A 24,195-nucleotide genomic window follows, 5' to 3' on the forward strand; every position below is an offset into this window, starting at 1 on the left:
TGCCCCCCAAATCCTACCTCAGCACCAGAGCCAGGCTGTGTGCGCTGTTTAACGGAGATGCAGTGTCCTCACTGTGGCACTGGTCACGCCGCTCTGCACACCAGCATGACGTTAGCATAGTGTTTTGCGTTTTGTATTCTTTATTTTGCCTTGGCGGGGGGGTGGGAGGTCGCCGCCACACTGTGTCTGTGTTTCAGCGTGACGGAAAACATGCCCCTTTGTAGCAGAAACAGCGGCATGGGCAGGCTGCATCTTCTTAACCCCTGTGCCCCCTGCCCTCACTGCAGCTGTGCCGAAAGCTTGCCGTCGGGCCTGACGGACGGCACCGCGGGCCGGGGGCGGATAACGACCCCCATTGTCCCCGGGGGCTGAGTCGCGCCATGTGCTCTGGCCCGTGGTCTAAAGCCAGCACCGGCCCATCTCGGCCCGCTCCTGTACTGTGGGCCTTTGTCCCCTGGGCTCCCAAACACGCTGTCCCATTGGATGCTCTGGGAGGTGGTGTGTTGTGTGGGGGGTGGGGGTGGGGGGGGATGTTTCAGTTGCAGACTTGCTGATCATCACAGCTTGCATCCAGTCCCGCCAGATCGCTGTCTGTGACCCCCCCCCCATGTATTCACAGTGACGGCTTTTGCCATCACTGCATTGGGCCACAAGCTAACAGCCCGATGTGATTCCGTGTGACCTGTGGGTCTTTGGTTCCATCCCTCGGTGGTCCACCCACTGCCCCTCAAACACCTCTTTCTCCCCACCTCCGCTGGACTGACCTTTTGCGCCCTCTTGGTTGGTGCCGAAGCCTTTGTGGAGGAGCTTCTCCACCTCCATTTTGGACACTTGCTCTAGAATCGCCACGGCCGTGGTCTGTCACCTACTTCCATCCCACTTAGGAGCTGCATCTCCTGATGGTTGATTGGAGCTCCTGGGGCCAGCGAAGGAGCCTGATTGTACTGGGACAGCAAACTCTTTGTTTATGGGGAAACGGTCCCTTATGAACTCCTCGTGACCTATCGCCCCCCCCTCAGCATGCGTGATGGGGCAGCGGAATACAGCCGTGGGTACGAGTCACATAAGATTTTTCCGACTCTAATCACTAATTATGGCTTTTAACTAGCATGTCAAATTAGGCGGATCCACATTGAACTAAAGCGAAAGCACACAGTGCCTAGAGGGGTGACCCCTAAAAGCTCTGGGGGCCCTGGAGATGTGTGGTGGAAAGAGGAGCCCCATCTGGGTGAATGAGCGGATGGATGATCTCTGTAACTTGGGGGCCTGATGGTGATGTGTCATGTGCCATTGTGGGCTGGGAGCCTGGCTGACTCAAACAGTGACTCGTCCAAATGTGGTTTTCCTTCTGTTATTTTTAAATGGCCATATAGCTAGTAGATATTAGCTGTGTCAGGCTTTTGGGGGGAACGAGGTCTGTTTTTGTGTTAAAGGACCCATCGTTGTTTTTCATAATAATATGTCTCTCAGACCGATCTTTTTATTTGATGTTTTCAAGATGAGAGTTGGACTGGACAATGACCTGGGCCTCTCGGGTGCCCTGACGTCTGGAAAATGAATGTAACTGGTTACGACCCGAAAAAAAAGATGTATTTCAAATGCCTGTTTATGAAATGTTTTATCGTCTTATGAATATCGAATCTGAAAAGCTTTCGAGTCCGTCGGCCTTTGGCGGCTTGCTAATCGCTGCCGAGTTGTATAAGGTCCCCTTTTCTTTCAGAGGTGGTCCAGCTTTGCTGCTGACCACGAATACTTTGGGAGAGGAATCGCTAATCAGATGAACTTTGCCACAGTCTGATGGGCTCGGTTCCGAACACGCCATGGGCGCCGGCGAGTGGTAGATGTTCCAGAGAGATGCATTTGGTTAATGGGGGGTGGCTCTGCTTCGCATGGTTGGCTGAGGGCAAACACCCAAAAGTGGATCTGTGGGATGTAGCGATTGTTGCTGCTGCTGTTCGGACACAATCGGCCGTCGCCGCTTTGGGCGACGGGTCAGAATGGTGTGAGCTCATACCCCCTTCCACAGCACGTGTCTGAGGGATGGGCCACGCCAGGTGGGAGCACTGGGCCGGCCCGTGCCAGGCTGGGTTGCGACCGCAGCAGCGTAGGACAGCCCTGCCCGCTGACACGCTCACCCACCCTCTGTGATTCACTGCCCTCTTTTCCTTTCCAGGCGACATCACCCAAAAGGGCTATGAGAAGAAGCGAGGAAAGCTACTGGCCCCCTACATCCCACAGATACAAGGTAGGCACTTACCTTTGGTGATTCCTTCTGCTTTGTTAGACTCCTTTCCCTAACCTATTGTACCAGCTGCTGAGTGTGTGTGTGTCAGCGGGCTGGACCTGGTACGTGCAGAGTCTCAGAGATCTTTTCTGCTCTAACACTGTCCAGCTAGCTGTTACAGTGCCTCAAGCCTTCCCAAGTGTTTGCTTTGCTCTCTACTCACTTTGTGCCTGCTTTTAAAAAGATCTTTGTCTTTTATTGTGGTAGTCGGACATGGAACATACATTTGGTCCATATGAGTCGGTCTGGAGCACCTTCTGGCGCAGACTGTTAGGAATCTGCTGCCTTGTGATGCTCTTCCTCGCACTAGCGGAGGTGCTCAGCCTCCGTTCTGCTCCTCAGGTGGCTGCTAGCATCTAGCTAACTGGACAATAGCATTTGAGTCTAGCGACCGGCAACTTCAGTCGCATGTGGAAATTTCTGTCCGATTAGTGGTGCTGGTCTCTCGGATGCAGCCAGCAGTTTGCTGTTATTTCCATGGACTGGTTGGAGAAGCTTTGTTTTGTGGACACTGTTGTCCTGTAGGTATATGACATGTTACTTCGGCTCCATACAAATGAGTATCGACCTGCCTTAGTGAACGTGTGACTCACCCAAACGAGCATTTACCGCAGAGGAAACTTTAGCCCTCAACGTGGGGGTGGGGGGGGGGGGGGGGCGTTTATCCAGCCATGGTTTGTCTTGGGGTCTGGAAAGTTATCAAACGTTTATTGTACTAGGAGGGGCTGGATGCGGAAATGTGCACCCTTAGTCACGCTTGAGAGGCCGGACAGGGTCATGTCACATCGCGTCTTTCTGCAGCGTTGCTCAGAAAACGAGAGGATTAATAGTTATATTCCTGGGAACAGCGAAAGTCTCGGTTAAATGTAAGGAGTATACGCCGGTCACAACGGAAATACCTCACGCCTGAGCTTTCTCAGGTGTCTGGGCTTATTGTTTTCCATATCGCCTTCATCGGTATGAGACTCAGCAGCTGACTCTGTCAGCCTCAACACTGTCTCTGTGCCTAATTCTCTCTGCCCGGTCCTGGCTACCACCCTCCTTGCTGTCCCCTCCCAATGTGCGCTGAAGTGTTTCCCCCCCCCCCACCCCCACACACACACCCCCCAGTCGTTTATGTTAGAAGATGGCTTGTTAGAGTCTTGAGTTCCATTGGGACTTCGAGCTTCTTTTGCTGCATCCGGTGCCGTCTCAGGTATGACGTCTGCTGGATCAGTGCTGTGATAAATGCTATTCTGTTTAATTATCTAATGACGGGGACCTGAAAGGACACAACCTCAGAGGACAATCAGATCATCCAGATATATTGACCGGAAGGGCAATCCATATATTTGTCAGGCTGATGAAGGATTAAGGTTTTGGCTGAATGTTTGGGACCGTTCCCAACTCTGAATTAACAGCAGGTAATTCAAGTATGGGTTTTTTTCCCTCATTTTGGGTGTGGACCTATTATTATTGTCAATATGCGGTTTTCCATCCTTTATTCGTCTCCCGGGGTCTCATTCAGATCGTTTTTAGTGTTTCACGAGGGACTCGTCTGGGCACAAGCTCACAGATGCCGTCTCTTTCTCCAGTTCCTCAGCATGTTGCCGGTCACCAAAAAGCTTCAACCTGCAGTTAAATGACGGACTTCATGCACAGACATACATCATATTACTACCATGGAGTTGCAACCATGTTTTCCTAGCAATGTAAACGTTTAATGAATTATGATGAGTCTGTGTCCACTTCAGTTGACTTGAGCCTAGATATTTCGGTTAATTCCTTTCGTTATGGCTTGGTAGTCCTCAGTGGGCGGCGTGTTTGCTAAAATGAAAACAGGCCCATCAGCAGCAAATTATTAACATCATCAGATAAAACTTTGAATAAATGTAATAATGTAGGTGTATAATTTGCTGTTGCCATTAATATTCCTGCAAAGGGTTGATGCGATTGTCATATGTCATGTTCACTCCAAAACAAGCCTACATCTCATGGTGTTGGAAGGGAGCCCAGGTTAGTTTTATCTAAACCAACTGTAATGCATCTCCACCACCTGCAAAAACACAATAAAATAACTTTATCATTTATAAGGGGGGGGTGTTAAAAATAAATCAAACATCAGTAAATGCTGAAGCGATAGCCTTTATAAGCTATGCAGTGAGTATCGTAGGACTGATCCTCGTGTGAACGGTATGGCGACTGCTCTGGCCAATGAATGACCACGTTGTGGACAGCAGCCTGCTGATTGGTGTCCCCCATCCCCCGCCCCTGTCAGGTCTTTTTTTTTTTTTTTTTTTTTTTTTTATTCCCCAGCAACTAGACAGAGGAGCCAATCTGCTGTCTGGAAGTCTGACCTATTCCCTTGTGTTGAAGAGCTTTTGAATAATATGTGTGAGGATGTTGCTGTCGATGGTGCAGATGTACGTCATGAAGAGTTATGGCGCTCTAGATGATTGCAAAGTGAACTTTTTTGTGTCTCCCTATTTGTGTTCGATGCATGTGTAGGTAAGGAGTTAATCGGAATGCTGGTGAATGATCCCAACCGTCATTTCAGTATAACGTTGGTTTAACATAACCACCATGTGGTTTGGTGTTTGCGGTGCGTCTGTCATGTTCAGCAGCCTCAGACCTGCTGACGCAAGGGACAATATTGATCTGATTAAGCTGCTGCCCAGCTGAGCGTTTCGACATTTGGGCTTCCCTGTAAACATCTCCCTGCCCCCAGAACAGTCCGGAAGCCTCCGTTGTCTGCGGAAGCCGGGGAACGCAGCTGTGGGCACCGTTGGTTCTGCCTGGCAACCCGGTGCCCAGCTGCTCGCCATCTTCTGGCGGCTTCTACTCGCTTCTCAAATGAAACGTTGGAAAGGGTGGGGCGCAGCTACCCGGCCCTCCCCAACAGATCTCACATCTGCACCTCTCAACGCTGCCTGCTGCGTGAGGCCCTGTTGTCAGTGTGAGTGTCTGGTGTGAAAAAGGGCGTCAAATAAAAAAAATAATAATAATTTGAAGGGAAGACACTTTTCTGTAAGGGTTTAAGAATGTTTGCATGCTTGCATTAATGACCAGAAATGAGATTTGAACTCCTTGGAAAGTGAGTAAATACTTTGGCCTTTGTAGCAAAGGCCGATGGGCCCACTTCTTGCTATAGCCCTAACCCCTTCCTTTTTCAACACCTATCCTCAGGAAGCCTTGAATGACTGACTCTGACCCTAACTGTCACTACGACAGAAGGGATTGTTCTGATAGCCATAAATTTGAAGACCAAATGTAAGGGTGGTTCCTAGGTAAGTTATTTTAAGGGAGACGGACACCACTGTAATTTGAGTTTTGTTCCTAAGCTTCTGGAATTAAGCTTCTCATGCTGTTGGGCTATTATTAAGAAGGACTGACTTCTTGTTGTTCGTTTCTATGATCACAAAGGTGTTCACTTGTCAGTGGATTCTGCTCTCTCATTGGCATATTTATTCTTCTATGTTCTTCGTATCTAGGCTGTAAAGGTTCACTCACAGGTCATGGTTATTGAAGAATGGGATCGTGTTCGATCGAGTGGCTTTGCATCTCGGAATGCTGTGTGTCATGAGACAGAATTCCGGGGTGCGTTCCATATTAACGTCATCCTTCTATGGGACGGGCGGATGATCACATTTGCTCGCTGGAGGAGTGCGGTTAAAGTTAGTTACCCCTTTTCAGGGCTTAGCCTCCGTTATCCAGTGATACATCAGACGAGTGTTTGATGGGATGCGCCGCATCCATTGGGTGGTTATTAAAGCAGAAGAGAGACCGGTTACAGTGAACGACCATCTCCAGGCCCTTGCTTTGCTCACTCTTCCGTCTTAGCAGTTTGCAGCTGCTTCGAGATGTTCGTCCTTGTGGTTGACCTTAAACCTGGATGGATCCCCCTTGTTTCGTGCAGTGGGCTGAAGTAACGACAACATACTTCCTCGCGGAATTCATCAAATTGCAGTGATGACTGTGGCTCTGGTTTCTTAGTAGTCCTGCTATTTTTGGTGTTTTGCAGCTGGTCATTTACTCCCACTTCAGATTTCTTGGAGCCTTAATTCAGTGTAATGTGAGGCCCCATTTAAATTTGAAGATAGAGTCGGTCCTGCTGCAAAGCGTGATTTCACACTGCAAATCTGTTCTAACACGATTAATATATTAGTATCCAAGTCTAATACAATGCGAAATCACATTTGTATTTGCACGATTTTTCAGTTGGAGAAAAAAAGCGTTGCACAAACTATAATGCGATATGGTTTTACTGAGAAACACTGCTTGCACGCAAAAACAGCTCAGTGAACGATGTCCTGATCGTCAACAAATTGCTATTTTGAACTGGTTCTTTTCAGTGAGTCAATCACGCTTTTTGAACTTCCACACATTGCACATGTTTAAAAATTTAAAAAAATATTTCACAAAATTTATTAAAACACAGCAACCTTTTTAAATATAATTACATTTGCTTTTTGTGGACTGTCTGTAGCCATGTTGCCTTCAATGCCCCATTGCATACTGTAGTCCAATCTATTTATGCCGTGTGCATATTTTACTACATGCGCAGCATGCAGCAAGAACCAAAACAAACTGATCACACTGCCACCACAGGTTATTGTATCTTATACAGTATAATTGACCCCTGTGCTGATCAAGGCTGATTTACACCCTCACTTCCTGGACAAACCCCAGGCGTAAGTCTGTCTACCTCTGCAGTCTTTGGTTGAATTGAATCAAAATGAAACACTTTTTAAACTGGCATTTGCAGGTTCCAATGTGAAACCGGATTTTTAGGTTCGGGTGTAACTTTAAAATTTTTTTTTGTATATATATTTCTTCTCTGCTATTTTGTTAATGATGTTAAGTGTAATCGCACACTTCCTGTTTCACTTCTCACATCCGTTTGGTGTTGGTGTCTTCTGGTTGGCCTTAAACTCAGACGTTCCCCTTTCCTCAGCCCGGAGAAACATGAAGCAGTAACGGTAGTTTTGAACTAAGTTTCAGGTGGAAGATGTGCTCTTTATCCATTGTGAGTATTTTTTCATATTGAATTCTGCTTTTATAATTTCTTAAATATTCATAGTTAGTGAGGTGGGTGCATAGGAACTGAAGTTCTGTGTTACCTGGATGGATCTGGATGTGTTTCTTAAATGGCTTCTGTTTAACATACTTGAGGGAATCCGGCTTGTGTTAAACAGAAAGGAAGAATTAATTTTCAGTGTGTTTCCTGGAAAATCCCATTAGAATGTATAATCATTAGTTTAAACTCCTCATTGTGACTGTTTGGAGTTTCTCACTGGAATACAAATAGCTGCCAGGATATGAGGACCTGCGAGTGACAAGGCGAATGTTGCTCTGCTGTGACTCATAGTTCTGGCTTCGCTTCTTCAGTATCCTGATCTGCTGGGGATTTCAGCGACTAGGATCATGCGTGTTTAATTTATGAATCAGGTGGTTACACTCTCTTCTGGGGAGTCAACGTGATGATTCACCGCTGCGTGTGGCCCGTGAAAACCCCCCCGCTCTCAGGGATGAAAAGGAAGGATCTGCCTTCGCTTTAGCTCCGGTGTCGGGGCATTTCGTCGGGTGTTGGATCACAGCCCTGGCCGGTCCTGGAGCCTCAGCTGTCCTGTTAAGTGTTGAGGTGACCGAGATGATGGCTTGGATTGAATGTTTTGTCGTTATTTATTTATTTATTTTTTTTGAGGTTGTTAGATTTCTCAGCTGAATCTTTGAAGGTCAGGACAGATCACAGATGTGATGTCGTTGCACAAAACGCGTAACGTAAATGCCGTCTGTGTTTATCCTCGAGTTTATCCGTACGTTGTGTTAGCGGCTAGCTGGTTGGCAGCAGTTCTGCAGTGTAAGAAGTGGTTGTTTATGGGTGGGGGGGCGGGGGGGGGCGCATGGTGCCTCAAGTGGCTGTGTTGTGTTGCTGATACAGTAGCCCTTTGTTCATTCAGGCAGCTGGTGAGCCTGTGGCTGATTCCTCTCTGCCAGTTGTCAATACGAGCGTAACGTGTCTCTCTGTTCCTTTGCCATTCCGGTCATGGAGGCTGTGCTCTTCGGCTGAGTAAATAAGAAAAAAGCGTGAATGTGTGTGTCTGCAGACCCCCCCCCCACCCCCGAGCTGGCTGTCTGTCTTCTGGCCGTCTCTGTCTTTACTTTAGGTTGTGGCTGTGAATGCTGAACACGACCCCCCCCCCCCCCTTCGTATTTCAGGCGTAGACCCATCTCTGCAGATCGACAACAGAATCCAGGCCTCCTCGCAAGTGTGTCCCATTGGCTCCAAGCAGAACAAGTCCCGGCCCAACAACTCCAGGGATGAGCGCTTCCGATCCGGTAATGAGGGCGTCACAGGCACCAGGACCGGACCGAGACCGTGGCACATACCGGCGACCCCTGTCTCCCTTCCTCGTGACACATTCAATCGTCCCCCCCCCCCTCCACCCCCCCACCCCCGGTCCTCTGGTCTCCTCCCTCTCAGTACACTAAACCTGGCTGGCTTGTGTGTTATGCTGCCTTCCATTTACCTCAGAGGTGGAAAGTCGGAGCTGGGAATGAGGTGACTATGCAACTTAACCTCATTCCAGTACAACAGATCGCAAAGCCATTTCGTAATATCAGTCCCAGCAAGGTGCATTGTTAGCAATATTAGTTGATGATGCATTGGCTGTATTTTCCGCATACAAAGACCATATGAATATATGAGAGTTAGACAGAATGCGGTTGGACAGTACTATACGTACGATGATTTAATGATTAAATAAGTGCTAATAAACAGTATATAACTGCAGCCTTCACTTTTAATTGCTTTTCAGGGTGCGGCCATCTTGAATTCTGAGTCAGAATTCCAACATTCTAGTTGAAATGTCCGACTAGGAACTAGGAGTTGAAATGGAACGCAGCATTAGCTCTGCCAATGAGTGGGGTGGGGTTCCTTTGCAGCAGTTCAGCCCTGTCTCACGCCTCCCGTCTCTCACCCCCCCTTCCCCCACCCCCACCCCCCACCCCACAGACCTGCACACGGAAGCCGTACAAGCAGCCTTGGCCAAGTACAAAGAGAGGAAGATGCCCATGCCTTCTAAACGGAGGTCCGTGCTAGTGCAGTCCTCTGTGGAAGCATGTACCCCCCCAGGTGAGCAAAACGCAGCCAGCTGGCCTTCCTTTACGCTGGGGGGGGGGGACTCCAATGCATAGATTGGCAAAAAGCCTAAAAATACCGTCTCACATCTAATGGAGAGAAGAAAAACTTCAGTCGCTTATTGTCATACCTGCTTCTGCTGCTGAGCGCAAGAAAAAAACGGAAGGCAGGCGTTGTTTTGGCGTTTGAGACACTATTTCCTGTTTATTCATTTGTGGCGATGTGTGTGTTTCCGTCCCTGTTGGGGGGGTGGGCCTAGAAGAACGGCCAGTTTCGCATTGAATATTTAAAAAAATATATTAATAAAAACCACTCCCCCCCAGCCAGTGAGACGCATCTGATTAAATCTGCTTTCAGGTTCTGCTTGTTTGTCAGAAATCACCAGATTGTGATCCAATTTATCACAGTTAACAAACAGGATTAATTACCCCCCACCCTTAGTAGACACATGTCGGTGTACACACCCCCCCCCCCCCCCCCACGTGTGCGGTCATACACACGGCGAAGCCTTTCCTTCACATGGGTTAATCTCACATTACATGCCCATGTATCTGCAAGAGGCTCTGCTTTAAGTGTGATGTGTCTGTTTGTATCCAGGCTTAATTACTCAAGTTAACATATTCTGTGAAGATGATTGTCGTCACTGGAATCTGGCCTGGTTTCTCGCTGGGGTTATTTGGGCGCTTAAGGCTGTCTTACCGAAATTGACTTTTATAATCTTACCGGCACAAAGCGCAGCAGAAATGGTTGCCATGGGAATGCGGGTAAGTTGACCGAGGTTAGCTGGCTTCCTGGTTATTACCTGAGTGTCTGCGTGTGATCGGGCTCATGTTTGCGTTGCGCTCTGCACAGTGTACAGGAAGGATTCTTCAGGAAGCTTTCATACCGGGTTCTGTAAATGGGCGGCGGGAATACTGGCACCAAGATGACGTCGCCACAGATTAGTGTGGTGTTGGGATTCCAGAAGCTGATGCAGATGTTCTAATTCAGTCGTGCAGAGCTGGTATCTATCTGGATTGTCACGTACCCCCCCCCCCCATTTGTCTTGGCTGTGTAGTGGACAACAGGGAGGTCCTTGGTCCCCAAGTCTGCGGGGGGACCACTCACCGCTACACTGTGAGCCGACAAGCCCCCACAGCGCAGCTAATTTTAGCCTCGCTTTCGCCCACGTAACGCAGACCACGGCACCTCGCAGCTCCGCCAAGCTGTTCCTCTCAAAGCCGCGGGGGGCATCCAGGGTTGTTGTGTGTCGTTTTTACGGTTCCTTAAGCACGGTGGTCTAATGATCGCATTCCTGTAGCTGGAGCCTTATAATGATACTGAGGAAAACAGCTCCGCTAATTGCCTGTCACAGGCTGCAGTGGTGACATGAATGTGCATTTCTGAAGGCGTTTCTAAATCTTTGGGCAGTTGCAGGTTAGATAACGAGAACAGAGAACTCAGCTCTCTGCTTCTTAGTTCTCTCTCTCTCTTTCTCTCTCTCTCCTCCTCCATCCTTTATTTTTTGGTGCATCCGTGTGAAGGTTACCGAGTGAAAGTGCATATCGGGGAACACACACATAGACACACAAACACACACATAGACACACAAACACACACTGGGTAAACAGAAGGTGCCTTTTTTTGGCTGTGAATCGGACATTCCAAAGTCCGAAGGGGGAACTCCGTCGGCTTGTTGAGCGAGAGCGACCTTCTGGTTTAGGCTGTTTCGCTTTTCCGGGTTTACGGCAGGAAGAGAGACCTGAGTACCTGCACAGGGTGATCCTCAGTATAGACCTTGCTCCTGGGGCCGTACTCGCGTCCCAAACACTATAAAGGCAGGCAATTTGCTTGACTAGCTTCTCGAGTGAATTCTTTCAGTCTTGACATCCTGTTCTTTTCAGGTTAGTTTGTCAAAATACGTTAGCATTAGCATCTCTCTCAAGCTACGTCACATGCCTTCCTCCCGTCTGGTCGACCGGCACAGTTCCTTCACCGTAGGAGTCCCCCCCCCCCCCCCGAAGTTAAAAATACCTCATCAGCATTTTCCTAAACGGCCCCATATGGCAGCAGGTAGAGAGGAAGTCTTTGGTGAAGATCTCGACGTGGGCTGTCAGCCTTTGCACGCCGGCCGGCCGTCTGAGAAGGGTTTTGACAGTGATGTCATTTAGTGGCCGGCGAATGGAAGCCGCATAAGCAGATTGCCTGGAATGGTCTGTGTCAAAACCTGCCAAAATAACATCTGCACTCGTCAGACACCCGGACGCTTTTTGCAACTGCACTGTGCTTTAAGGAAGAAGGTGGCGCTCTGAGACATTTTTAAGATGGTCCCAAGAATTCTGCCTTGAAAGTTTCTGCCCAGTCTGGCATGACTGTGCTCCTTGCGCTTTTTGAAGCTCCATGGGTATGTAGGACCTTATGACCAACCCCCCCAGCAGCCCCATTAAACGTCTCTCTGAATCCCAGTTCTTGCCCTGAGACTGCTGGCTTTGAACACCTGGGCGTTCCACACTGTGACATTTTATTGTCTCCTTTGTGATGGATTCTCTGGGCTGGGCAGGGTTAGAATCGATAGGGCTACCCGTGGTCGGACCCGAGGCTAAACCACGGCGTGGTTACACATCAGGTTCTCATTGGAAGTTAACACCTATCATACGTCAGATAACACTGCCCTGGCTCATTTATTTATTTTCTTTAATAGATTTTAGTATTATTATTTCCAGGAAAATCCCATACAACAGTCAGCCACAGGCTCACCAGCTGCCTGAACAAACAAAGTTCAAAAACTTCTTCACCATACTTACACCATAAAATCAGCATATTCACATTTGGAGATATTCACTTAAACTAGATCAGCGAGAACATTTAGTCTTTTCTTTGGTTTTCGAGCTGCTCTGGCCTCTGTGGCCCGTCGCATTGTCTGGGTGGGAACTTCAGGGGAACAGAGCCAGCTTGCCTCATCGCTTTGGCCGTTTCAGCCCGTGTGGAGCCAGCCTCGCTCCCAGAGCCGGAGCGTGACTGTGCCATCGCCCCGCCGCCCACCCGCCGGCCCTGAAAAGGCGCCCGTTCTGCAGCTCTGCGGCTCTACAGCTCTACGGCTCTGCCTCCCTCCCTGCCTGCTCAGATAACACAGCAGACGCTTTTCCTGAGTGCATCGTATGTCAGCCTGTGGACGCTGCCTCACATGCTTCAGTAAAAGGGCTTCCTTTCACACCAGTGCATTCCTGCTTTTTGTATATGTATTGGTGTCACGCACCTCCCCCACTTATAATTAGGATGCTCTTGCTGCTCTGTCACAATTTTCACTGTTTTGTGTCCATATTTTCACCTCATTATGTCTGCCCATTCAGCCCCTGTGCTTAGAACCTTTTAAGCCGTGCCTTAGAACCTTTAAGCAGTGCCATAGAACCTGTAAGCCGTGCCATAGAACATTTTAAGCCGTGCCTTAGAACCTTTAAGCCGTGCCTTAGAACCTTTAAGCCGTGCCATAGAACCTTTAAGCCGTTCCTTAGAACCTTTAAGCTGTTCCTTAGAACCTTTAAGCCGTTCCTTAGAACCTTTAAGCCGTTCCTTAGAACCTTTAAGCTCCTTAAGTTCCTTAAAAACGTGAAAGCAGTGCCATAGAACCTTTAAGTTGTATTTTAAAATCTTTAATCAATGCTTTAGATCATTACGCAGTTTTTAGTACCTTTAAGCAATGCCTTATTATCATTAAGTATGGTCTTGGACCATTTAGTAGTGTCTTAGAACTTCTGGCAGTGCCTTAGAAGCATCAAGGCTGAGCATGACTTCTCTGTCATGGCCATATGCTGTTCTTCCTCCACCCCCTCCACCCCCACCCCTCCCCGTGACGCTGCCTGTCCTTCACCACACAGACACCTCATCGGCCTCAGAAGACGAGGGCTCACTTCGGCGGCAGGGCCGGCTGGCCACCTCCACGCCGTACCAGCCCCACCCCCGGCGTGGAGCACTGGTTTAACAGGGTCATCCAGGGCTCGTCCACCTCATCCTCCGCATCCTCCACCTCATCCCACCCAGGAGGAAGGCCCCACACAGCCGCCGTCGCCGTGCTGGCAGATCTCATGGCACACACCCAGCTAGGTTAGTAACGATCTCGCTCGGTCCGCCCCTCACCCCCTGATCTGGGGCCCCTCTGGACCCCTCCCTCCAGGTTTGGCTGTAGTGGCTTACAGCCCCCAACCCAGATCTGTAGGCTTCTCAGCCTGCAGCACCTCCTACTGGACTGGGTAGTTGAACAATGGAGTTCAGGGCTATTGCAGCTGCTTGGCTGCGCGCAGGGCTCCGCCGAGTTCGATACAGGGCTCTGCATGTTGCCACCGATGCTGGTTCATGGCTTTCCTCGAACCCGGCTCGCAGGGTGCCAACGCAGAGCTCCCCGCACAGAAGGAAACAAATCTGGTGCTTTGTTTTAATAACGCCCCCCCCCGTGAACTGGCACCAGCTGTCCGGCACAGTTAAGACACAACACTTATGTCACGGTTAAATGTTCGGATGACATCACTATATTACCGTCTGTATTTGCGCATGGTGCGGCTGTATCTGAACACTGTAATGAACTCATGTCTGTTTTGGGTCTGTTTTTATCGAAAAAGACGTTTTGTTGCAGCCAGATGTTTCTGATCTGTGAATCAGAGCCTTAGAGTGATAGATCTAAGTCGATGTATTAAATATCAGTCCCTCCATCAGACCTCTAACTTCCCTACGCCCCACCCCCAAACAGACAACCATTCGGCACCGCCCGATGTGACGGGCCTATCAGAGCGCTCTCTGCATGTGGAGCGTCCCCAGGATGCCTCGGTCCGGGGGGTCCCCAGGGGCTACAACAACTCCAACCTGCTGGAGACCGCAGATGGTGAGTCCCGGGGCTTTACTCTAGGAGGCAGGCTCGGTGCGACCCCACGTCTCCGTAGCAACAAGGTCATCACCCTCATTCCGGCACGTCATGCCGTGACAGGAGCTGGAGCCCATGCTGGGAGTCGGGGCTCGACCGAACGCCGCACTCGGCATTTCTGATTCCGAGATGCTAGTCTGCTGTTCAGGGATGGGCGGGGCTTGTGGGGCAGTGGCTCCACCCTTTTCGGCCACCAAGCGGGGGGGTCCTGGAGCTGTCCTGTGTTTCCCGAGGGAGAATTAATAGTTAAACTATAACCAGATTTAGGATTAGATCATGGCAGATGTATGAAATTCATGCACCCCCACCACCGCCTTTGATTTCCAAACCCAAAAACACCCCCCTCCGCTTTCACGGCTGATTTCTGTTCATCCTGCCCCTCCTCTCCCATGAGGGAACCTCGGACCTGCTGCTCTGACCGCGGTTTTTGGGACCATTCCTGCTGGGCGCAGGGGTGCGGACTGGCCACGTGTTAATCTCATGTCTCTTTCACTCCAGGCTCTGATGGGAAAGTTGCCGGGGTGTCCCTAGCGATCGATGGTATTTACACCCCATTTTCTCCGCTAAGTGTCTGTCTGGTGTCTGTGCGCTTTTCCCAGCTCCGCCGCTGTCTGTGCGATCCTGCCGTCCCTCCGAACTTCCCGCACGCTGTACTTGGTTAACACTGTGCGCTGGCTTCGCGTCGACCCCCCTGTTTATATAGATTTGCGACAGCCGTTTCAGGTTTGCAGTAGTCTTATGACCTTCTCTAGAACAGCGGCAGACAGATCACCGGATTTATTACAAAATAAACAAAACTCACTCACCTTACTACCGACGACACCAATGCACGCTGCTTAGCTCGGTAATTCTTGTCCTGAGATAAGACCTGCAGCCATCTCGGGGAGCTTACATCAGGCTAATCCACGCGTTGGCCGTCAAATAAGGTGATTACTCTTCAGGTCCTGGCAGGTCTTCAGTGAAACAGTCCCACGTCCTCAAAGAAACGATTTCACGGTCACCAGAATTTCGGTACCAAGCCTCCCGGCGCAGCAATGTGCTGCCCTTCCTCCTTCCCAGTCACGGTACCTGCAAAGCCTCCTGGGATTGAACCCCCACAGATAACAGAGCCATGGCACATATGAAAAAGCCAGGTGTGAGTACGACAAGCCAGGAATTCTGCAAAAAAAAAATACTTAATTGGTCCACAACTTACTCTGAGCTCTCCATATGACTGGCTGTGTTTCTTTACCATCTGGTTTGAGACGGCTCTTTTGGCAGCGTGTGTGTTTGTGTGTTTTTGCGGCTCTTAACCGTGATGGAAATGACTCTTTGTTCTTAAGAGATGGTTGAAAAAGAACAATAAGAGAATGTATCCAGTATCACTGATATGCCTGATTAGTCATTGAAAAAACACATGGCCTCGCATTGTATTTATGCTAATGAGAGCCCCCCCCCCCCCCTTGATGAGTGCTGGTAATTGCATCGCCACAGACAGAGAAAGATCCGGATGCGAGTGCGCGGTCGTCCTGTGCCTGCCTTTCATTCCTGGTAGAAGGTAGTCAGCCATAATCAGAAGGTAATGCAGATTCTCGCAGCACAAGTCTTCACGTGGAAGGGGAGATGTTTCCTGATTAGGTGGGGAGGCGTGGCCCTGCGGGTGGCTGCAAGGCCTGAGCGTGGCGGGAGGGGGCCGTTTGAAGGAGATCGCTGTTCCGAATGCTTGACTGCTGCTCAATTTTCCAGCAAATCGCTCTTAGTTCACTGGTAGGCAGGTATCATTTCTGCGGACCATTAGGGATGTTAATTGTTTCACTGGGAAAATCGCCGGGGATATAGAAGCATTCTAGCTGCAGAGAGGGAAATCGGCAGCATTGCTCTGAAACCTGGTTGTGTTTTCTGATTACTGTGGGGGGGGGGCTATGGTGATTTAACTAACTGGGCTCCAAGGACGGAACTGGGTACAACCTTCACCCTTGACATTCCCCAGTGGATTGACTTATCATGCGTTGACGGGTCGTAAATATCCGAGCACGACAGCGGCTGTGACCCAGGTGACACGTGACGTCGTTTTAATGGATCTCATGGTACATTTTGCATATATTCCCCTGTCCTCCTTATGCTAAGCATTTTTTGCATGTACTTGCTTTTGAATGCACATACTCTTCTTTGAAATCCTTTTTCTGTTTTATGCCTTCGTGTAGTACTCTCGTTGTGGCCTGAAGGAATAACATTTTATTTATGCTGTTATGTTGTACTAATACATTCCACTGTTAAATATCACTTTATTGTACAGTATAGTGACTGTGTTGTATTGCGAGCCTCTGATTGGTTACTGAAATGACGAGAGACGATTGGCTGTGGAATACATTGTTGCTTGGCAACATCGCCTAGTCATCCCCCTGCGGACCGATGCACACCTGAGCCTCCGTTTGACTGGCTGTCGGGATATTCTGGTCCTGTTATCCATCTTGCTCATTCAGCTCAGCAAATCATTCCCTCTCCGCCGTTGCCCCCCCCCCCCCCACCCGTCCTTTTCTCGGCCCCCCCCCCTCCCACCCCCATCCCATCTCCAGGGGTGCCGGTCAACAGTCGCGTGTCGTCAAAGATCCAGCAGCTGCTCAACACACTGAAGAGGCCCAAACGGCCGCCGCTGCGCGAGTTCTTCCTCGACGACTTTGAGGAGTTGCTGGACGGTAGGTGGGGGATGAGGATGGGGAGGGGGAGGGGGAGGAGGGGTGGGGGAGGAGGGGTGGGGGGGAGGGGGGTCAGGAGCGGGATGATAGCTTCGGCGAAGCCAGAAACACGCACTCTTGTACGTACGACCATTCGACCTGAGAGAGGATGTCCGCCTGCTCCTGTTAGCTTTCACGTTCTTGGTTCCGGTCCCTGTTCCGGTCCGGGTGGCGGTCAGCAGCGTCGAGCCCGTAGCTACAGCGAGGTGGGCAGGGAGAGACAGAGAGGCGGACTGAACGTGTGCCTTTTCCGACCGGTGCTAATGCTACAATGCTAGCAGCTTACGGCTGACGCACATTCAAATAGCTTCCCTCCGGTCACCCAAATTGTGGCACTGAGCCACCCCCTGCTCAGCACCCCCCTCCTCCGCATGCGAGCAATCATAGGTGTCAGTCCCAGGGGGCAGCACTCGTTCTCTACGTGGGAGATTGTTTACACTGATTGCCATGTTAATTGAAGCAGATTAGCACTTTCCATAGTGGGCTGTCTCGTTATCAGTTCGGAGGGGGCTGCAGCCCCCCAGGAGCTGGTCTCGCCGTCATCCTTCACTGGAATCCTTTTTGACATTCTCAGGATGTTTGCACTGCCTAAATCTGGGACCATGTCAGCTTGCTTTAACGCTTCATTTATGTTTCATTTCTCCTGCAGTCCAGCACCCAGACCCCAACCAGCCAAAGCCAGAGGGTACCCAAATGAGCCCCCTAGCAGGAGAGCCCCTGGGTGTGGTCTCCAACTGGCCCCCGTCCCTGCTGGCGTCTCTGCAGCGATGGGGCACCACCCAGCCCAAGAGCCCCTGCCTGACTGCACTGGATAACTCTGGCAAGGCCGTCTACACCATCACTTACGGTAGGAGGGTGTGTCTTTGGCGGACTCAGGGGGCGGGGCGTGGGTCAGGGGGGCGGGGCGTGGTGAGGTAGTGTTGGATGCTTGTTTGAATCCGTATCTCCACGCCCCTGTGCTTCTCCTCAGGAAAGCTGTGGACGCGTAGTCAGAAGCTGGCATACACGCTCCTCAACAAGCTGAGCTCTCGCAATGAGCCGCTCCTGCGGCCGGGTGACCGGGTGAGTGCCTGGTCCCTTTCCCCCGGCACACCAGCGCACACACAGGCTCCGTGTAGCTGCTCCGGAAAGCAGGCTACAATGCTGTGCACCCAGTCAAGCAAATCTAACGTTCTGGTTGTGATTCTCCCTTAGGTGGCGCTAGTGTTCCCCAACAATGACCCAGTGATGTTCATGGTGGCATTCTATGGCTGTTTACTGGCAGAGCTGGTCCCAGTGCCCATTGAGGTGCCTCTCACTAGGAAGGTAATGTAACATCATAGGTCCTGTTGAAAATGGGCAACAGTGACCCCTGGTGGTCGGGCGAGGACACTGCCGCTACGATCGTCAATGCCTGCTGTCACTGTTATGTATGGTTGTAGGCATCACCCACTATCATTTCACTTTTATAGCTAATGCAAGGGTGATTAAGAAAAGGAATGGATTTTTAATGTCAGTATGATGGCACAATGGAGGAGCCAGGCTCTGTGCAGTTTATTGCTATCTGTTTGTCTGATGTGGAGCAGTGGGGAATACAGATGAGGTTTGCTTGGCACTCTGTATGCTTGTGGTGCTGATTCTGCAACTCTTTAATGACTGTCAACATTAATGGATCATCTAATTGCACAGTTATGGAGCAAAGCGTCCCCCCCCCCCCCAGCAATCTTAAAGTGATGTTGATCCCGCATCTGAATCTGAAGGAGATTTCACCTCGGGATCGTACCACTCTGGCTGCATTTTAGGGGGCTCCGGAGTGGTGGGAGTCAATGTTTATCTCTCCCCTCATTAGGTACAGTTTGCAATCCTGATTTCTAAGGAGAGAGCTGGGAAGAATGTGGTAATTATCTGACTTGAGCACCGCGACTTTAAAATCGCTGGGTTCTGACCTTTTTCTTTGTTCCGCGCTGCCTGGCTCGGTGAGCACCAGGGGAGGCTGGATCCTGGGGGGGGGGTTAAGGGGGTGAAAGGACGCATTAATCGGAGGCCCGTCGCCAGATCCTTTGGCCGGAACATCGGTTAGCCCGTTCCAGCGGGCGCTGAAAGCAGCATATGACACTCAGGGACAAGAGGTACAGGACGTCTGGCCAAGGAGACGTGCTCTGAAGCCGTGAGATGGAGATCAATTTTACATAAATAAAGGCTGCTGGCTCTAACCAAAGCATAAGGACTTCTGATTCGAACAGAGGGCATCTCGAGGCGCGGGGGACGCAGCTGTGTCCCTCAAAATTTCATTTCAGCTTCCATATAAGAGGGATCAGGGATCAAGGTACAAACTTTGGTGTGTCCGCTCAATGATATATTTTGCCGTATATGGCAGTACTGGATGTGAATGACGCACTTCTGAACACTGGGGAAGGCTGGCATTTCGCTGCATGAGCTAGCAGTGGCCCTGTAGCTGCGAGTGATGACCAGACAGACCAGTATTTGTAATAAGGCCCCTTCTGATTGGCTCCCTAGGATGCAGGAAGTCAGCAAATCGGATTCCTATTGGGCAGCTGCGGGGTAGCCCTGGCCCTGACCACAGACGCCTGTCAGAAGGGTCTCCCTAAAGCACAGACGGGAGAGGTCGTGACCTTTAAAGGTAGGTGTGACATGACGGGCTTGCACTACACGCCGGGCCGTAATTTCACGGCAGCCTTTTAATTACGGAGTGATTCTTCCTCATTATGATTTTAGATGTGCTGTATATTGCATTGCATAATTTATATTTTATTGACTTAGATATTTTCCTGCTTATAAAGGATTTTAGAGGTCTTTTTCTGGACTGTGTAGTTTCAGCTGAATATGCAGATTGTGTGTGTGTGTGTGCATGCGTGTGCGTGTGTGTGTGTGTTTAGGCTGGCCACGGTTGCTGTGGTTCGTGACAGACGGGAAACACGTGGTGAAACCCCACAAGGACTGGCACCCCCCCATCCGGGACGCCAGCAACGAGACCGCCTACATCGAGGTGAGTCAGTTTTGCAGCTTTGGGAGGTTTAAGTCCCATACTGTTTATTTCTGTATGATTCCCCCCCCCCCCCCCCGGATAGAACACCCAGCAGTTGAATAGTGTCTTACGGTGCCTAGTCTGTTAAACCGTTACGTAAGTGTGTGACCCTAGGGAGCGCCCTTGTGCACTCTCTGCCTCGATGCAGTACAAGACGAGCAAGGAAGGCAGCACCATGGGTATCACGGTCTCGCACGCCGCCATGCTGGCCCACTGCCACGCCCTCACGCAGGCCTGCAGCTACTCCGAAGGTGAGTGGTCACCATGGCGACACTGCATTCTCTGGGGGATATGGGAAATGCAGTGATTCGTTTCCGAATGAGGTGCAGAAGGCCTGATTTGGCCTCAGGGTCACAGCGATGACGGGGTCCCCTTCCCATTGACTCATCCCATTCCCCCCCCCCCGCAGGCGAGACGATCACGAATGTCTTGGACTTCAAGCGAGACGCGGGTCTGTGGCACGGGGTCCTCACAGTACGTACCTGGCCTAGGTGGCCCTCTTTCTCACTGGGATACTGATTAACTCATTTGTGGTGCAGTGTTATCTCGTTCTGACCTGTTCAAACCGGTTCCTGCCTGGTCTCCATCTGTGGCCTTGTGTACTTAAATTAGCACATTAAAGTAAACCAGTACACTAAAGTAGTCTTGAGGATTGGCCTCATACAGAATTCTCAGGGGTGTAGATATTTTTTAAGGATAGTCCTGTCTGTCAGGGTCGCTGAGAAATATGGTCGCACGCTTGTGAGACTGCAGTGTTTTCTGAACGTGGACCCCCAAAATAAGCCCGATAAATCCTGCCACCTGGCCTCTGGTGGCTCTCGCTCTGGTGCCTGTGAGACGTATGGGGTCCCGGCGGTGGTGACCGTTACCTCGAATGAGGCTCGTCGCTCACCCGTGCTACTTGCCCGACAGAGTATAATGAACCGGATGCACGTGATCAGCATCCCGTACTCCCTGATGAAGGTGAACCCCCTCTCCTGGATTCAGAAAGTGCATACATACAAGGGTGAGAATCCGCTCCGTGAAGTCATTGGTTGAGAGCCACCGCGTGGCCACGCTCTCATTGGCTGCCGCTGTCTGACTTCGAACGTGCGTCTTCCGCAGCGCGGGTTGCGGTGGTGAAGTCTAGGGACATGCACTGGTCGCTCTTGGCCCAGCGAGACCAGCGTGACATCAGCCTCAGCTCACTGCGAATGCTCATCGTCGCCGATGGGGCCAACCCCTGTGAGTGGTCATGTCACAAGACTATAAATCGACAACGGTATCCGGTGAAGGTTATACTTTCAGTGCGTGCGTTTGTGTCCGCAGGGTCCATCTCGTCCTGCGACGCCTTCCTCAACGTGTTCCAGTCTCGTGGGCTCAGGCCGGAGGTGATATGCCCTTGTGCCAGTTCCCCCGAAGCTATGACTGTCGCCATTCGCAGGTAAGTGGGTGCAATTACGGAAGAGCGCGGTTTACCACTTGGCAGACGTAGTGTCACAATCTGCCGTATGACACCAATGGTAGTGCGGTGTAAATATTTACAGCCCTCCTACACCTCGCAGTGAATCTGCTGTGTTCATACATGTCTGTGCTTTGGACCAGACCTCCAGAGATGGGCGTGCCCCCCCCAGGAAAGGCGGTTCTGTCCATGAGTGGGCTCAGCCACGGCGTCATTCGGGTCGACACAGAGGAGAAGCTTTCGGTTCTGACTGTGCAAGATGTTGGCCAAGTCATGCCTGGCGGTATGTGGACCACTACTGTTATCCAGTGTATAGGGAATCGTTTACAGATTTGCATTTCTGTTTGCGATTAGTCATTACCTTCTGTGGGTTGTCGTGGAATTGCTCATGTGCGCCCCCTGTAGCCCTGGTGTGTGTAGTGCGGATAGAGGGGACGCCATACCTGTGCCACAGCGACGAGGTGGGTGAGATCTGTCTGAGCTCGAGCAGCACTGGTGTCTCGTACTTCGGCTTGCCAGGCATGACCAAGAACGTGTTTGAGGTGCGTTTGATCTTGGCCGACCTTAGTCCCTTCTCCGGTGCTGCTGTGGAGCGCGCCCTCTGACCTCTGACCACCCCCTTGCAGACCGTGCCCGTGGCTGCATCGGGGGCCCCCATCTCTGACCGGCCCTTCACGAGAACCTCCCTCCTGGGCTTCGTGGGGCCGGTAAGTCTGCAGGCGACATTAAGCTTAGAGATTTTCCGTTCCAAAGGTTCAGTTGCAGAGCATTTACAAAGACCCCCCCCCCTCACCCACTCCCCCTGTCCCTCTGGGTCCAGGATAACTTGGTGTTTGTGGTGGGGAAGATGGACGGCCTGATGGTGGTCAGCGGGCGGAGACACAATGCTGACGATGTTGTTGCCACGGCGCTGGCAGTAGAGCCTATGAAGTTTGTGTACCGAGGAAGGTGAGAGGAGGATTCTGGGAAATCAAACACAAAGGTGATGGGTTCTAGACCCAAGGAGCACGCATAAATTGTAACCCTTCCCTGAACTGTAAGTCACTTTGGATAAAAGCGTCAGATAAATGACAACAAAAATGTAAATGTAAATTACGCTGTTTTGGGGGCCATTTGTAGAGATCCCTCTAACTTTTAAGGATGCTCCCACTAGGGGGCGATGTTTCCAATGGCCCCGTCTAAGGTTATGGTGTCTGACAGGATCGCGGTATTCTCTGTGACGGTCCTCCATGACGAGCGGATTGTGGTGGTGGCTGAGCAGAGGCCAGACGCGTCGGAGGAGGACAGCTTCCAGTGGATGAGCCGTGTACTGCAGGTGAGCTGCTCTGTGCTGCTACATGCAAACACACAACACACACAAATGCATGTACATACACATGCATGCACACACACATGCAAGGACACACACTGCAGGGGAGCTGCTCTGTGCTCCTACATGCAAACACACAACACACACAAATGCATGCACACACACATGCATGCACACACACATGCAAGGACACACACTGCAGGGGAGCTGCTCTGTGCTCCTACATGCAAACACACAACACACACAAATGCATGCGCACACACATGCATGCACACACACATGCATGCACACACACAAGCATGTACACACACACTACAGGCGAGCTGTTCTGTGCTCCTACATGCAAACTTGCAGCACACACACATGCAAGGACACACACTGCAGGTGAGCTGCTCTGTGCTCCTACATGCAAACACACAGCACACACACATGCATACACACACACACACTGCAGGGGAGCTGCTCTGTGGTCCTACATGCAAAAACACGACACACATGCATGCACATGCCTGTTTACACACATACACAAGGGCTACATTGAGCCACACGTACATACTGACAGCACTTGTAGTCATGGCCAAAAGTAATGGCACCAGTGCACTTCCTGCAGAAATGCACCACCAAATATTATTGAAAATACAAATCTTTGGTATCAGTCTCTTTGTTTCCTTTGACTGCACTGGAGCACCACAAAAAAGCAGGAGAAAAAAGTCTAATTGGATAAAATTCCAGAAATGGATCAGACAAAATTATTGGCACCTTTTCAAAAGTATAAGAAATAATTGGATTCCAATCATATGATGCTCCTTTAATTTGTATTTAAGTGTGGATATATGTATGTATTTGGAAGAATAAATGCAGTGACACCCACAAATCTGCCCCGTGCCGTTTCCCTGTGACCTTTGACCCTCTCGTCTGTCCCATCAGGCCATCGACAGCATCCACCAGGTGGGGGTGTACTGCCTGGCACTGGTCCCGGCCAACACGCTGCCCAAGGCCCCGCTGGGGGGCATCCACATCTCAGAGACCAAGCAACGCTTCCTGGAGGGGGCGCTGCATCCCTGCAACGTGCTAATGTGCCCCCACACCTGTGTCACCAACCTGCCCAAGCCCAGGCAGAAGCAGCCAGGTGCGGTAGTGGGTGGCCATGTGATCAACTGTGCCTCGTTAAGTTTGCTGTCACCATCATGTGTTAGTGTGTCGCTATAAGAGATGCGTTTCGGAAATGAGAAAATCTCTTTGCCAATATCATTGTCTAAAGTATTGGCTGCCTACCAGTCAATGGCCATCGACAGATTGATCGGCAGACACATTTATAGTCCAATCCCCCCCCAGCCCGGTCAGCAGAACATACCAGGTGGGGGGGTAGCTCTGCCAGAGTCCCACGATCTTGGGGACCTTCTGATATAAA

General features: G+C 50.6%; 1 protein-coding gene across 1 annotated transcript in view; it reads left to right on the forward strand.

Annotated features, from left to right (window-relative positions):
- Positions 1–24,195, forward strand: part of dip2a (disco-interacting protein 2 homolog A) — a 76,252-nt gene that overhangs the window by 40,035 nt on the left and 12,022 nt on the right. The window contains 24 exon segments of the mRNA XM_049001935.1: positions 2,174–2,245; positions 8,483–8,602; positions 9,279–9,398; positions 13,259–13,331; positions 13,333–13,484; positions 14,125–14,256; positions 14,794–14,835; positions 16,851–16,970; positions 17,659–17,856; positions 17,980–18,071; positions 18,204–18,314; positions 19,506–19,629; positions 19,886–19,995; positions 20,183–20,285; positions 20,444–20,508; positions 20,947–21,040; positions 21,139–21,258; positions 21,343–21,457; positions 21,619–21,758; positions 21,881–22,017; positions 22,102–22,182; positions 22,296–22,423; positions 22,676–22,790; positions 23,712–23,913. Coding sequence (XP_048857892.1) covers positions 2,174–2,245; positions 8,483–8,602; positions 9,279–9,398; positions 13,259–13,331; positions 13,333–13,484; positions 14,125–14,256; positions 14,794–14,835; positions 16,851–16,970; positions 17,659–17,856; positions 17,980–18,071; positions 18,204–18,314; positions 19,506–19,629; positions 19,886–19,995; positions 20,183–20,285; positions 20,444–20,508; positions 20,947–21,040; positions 21,139–21,258; positions 21,343–21,457; positions 21,619–21,758; positions 21,881–22,017; positions 22,102–22,182; positions 22,296–22,423; positions 22,676–22,790; positions 23,712–23,913 — 2,766 coding nt within the window.

Source organism: Brienomyrus brachyistius, unplaced genomic scaffold, assembly GCF_023856365.1.
Source record: "Brienomyrus brachyistius isolate T26 unplaced genomic scaffold, BBRACH_0.4 scaffold62, whole genome shotgun sequence".
Taxonomy (NCBI): Eukaryota; Metazoa; Chordata; class Actinopteri; order Osteoglossiformes; family Mormyridae; genus Brienomyrus; species Brienomyrus brachyistius.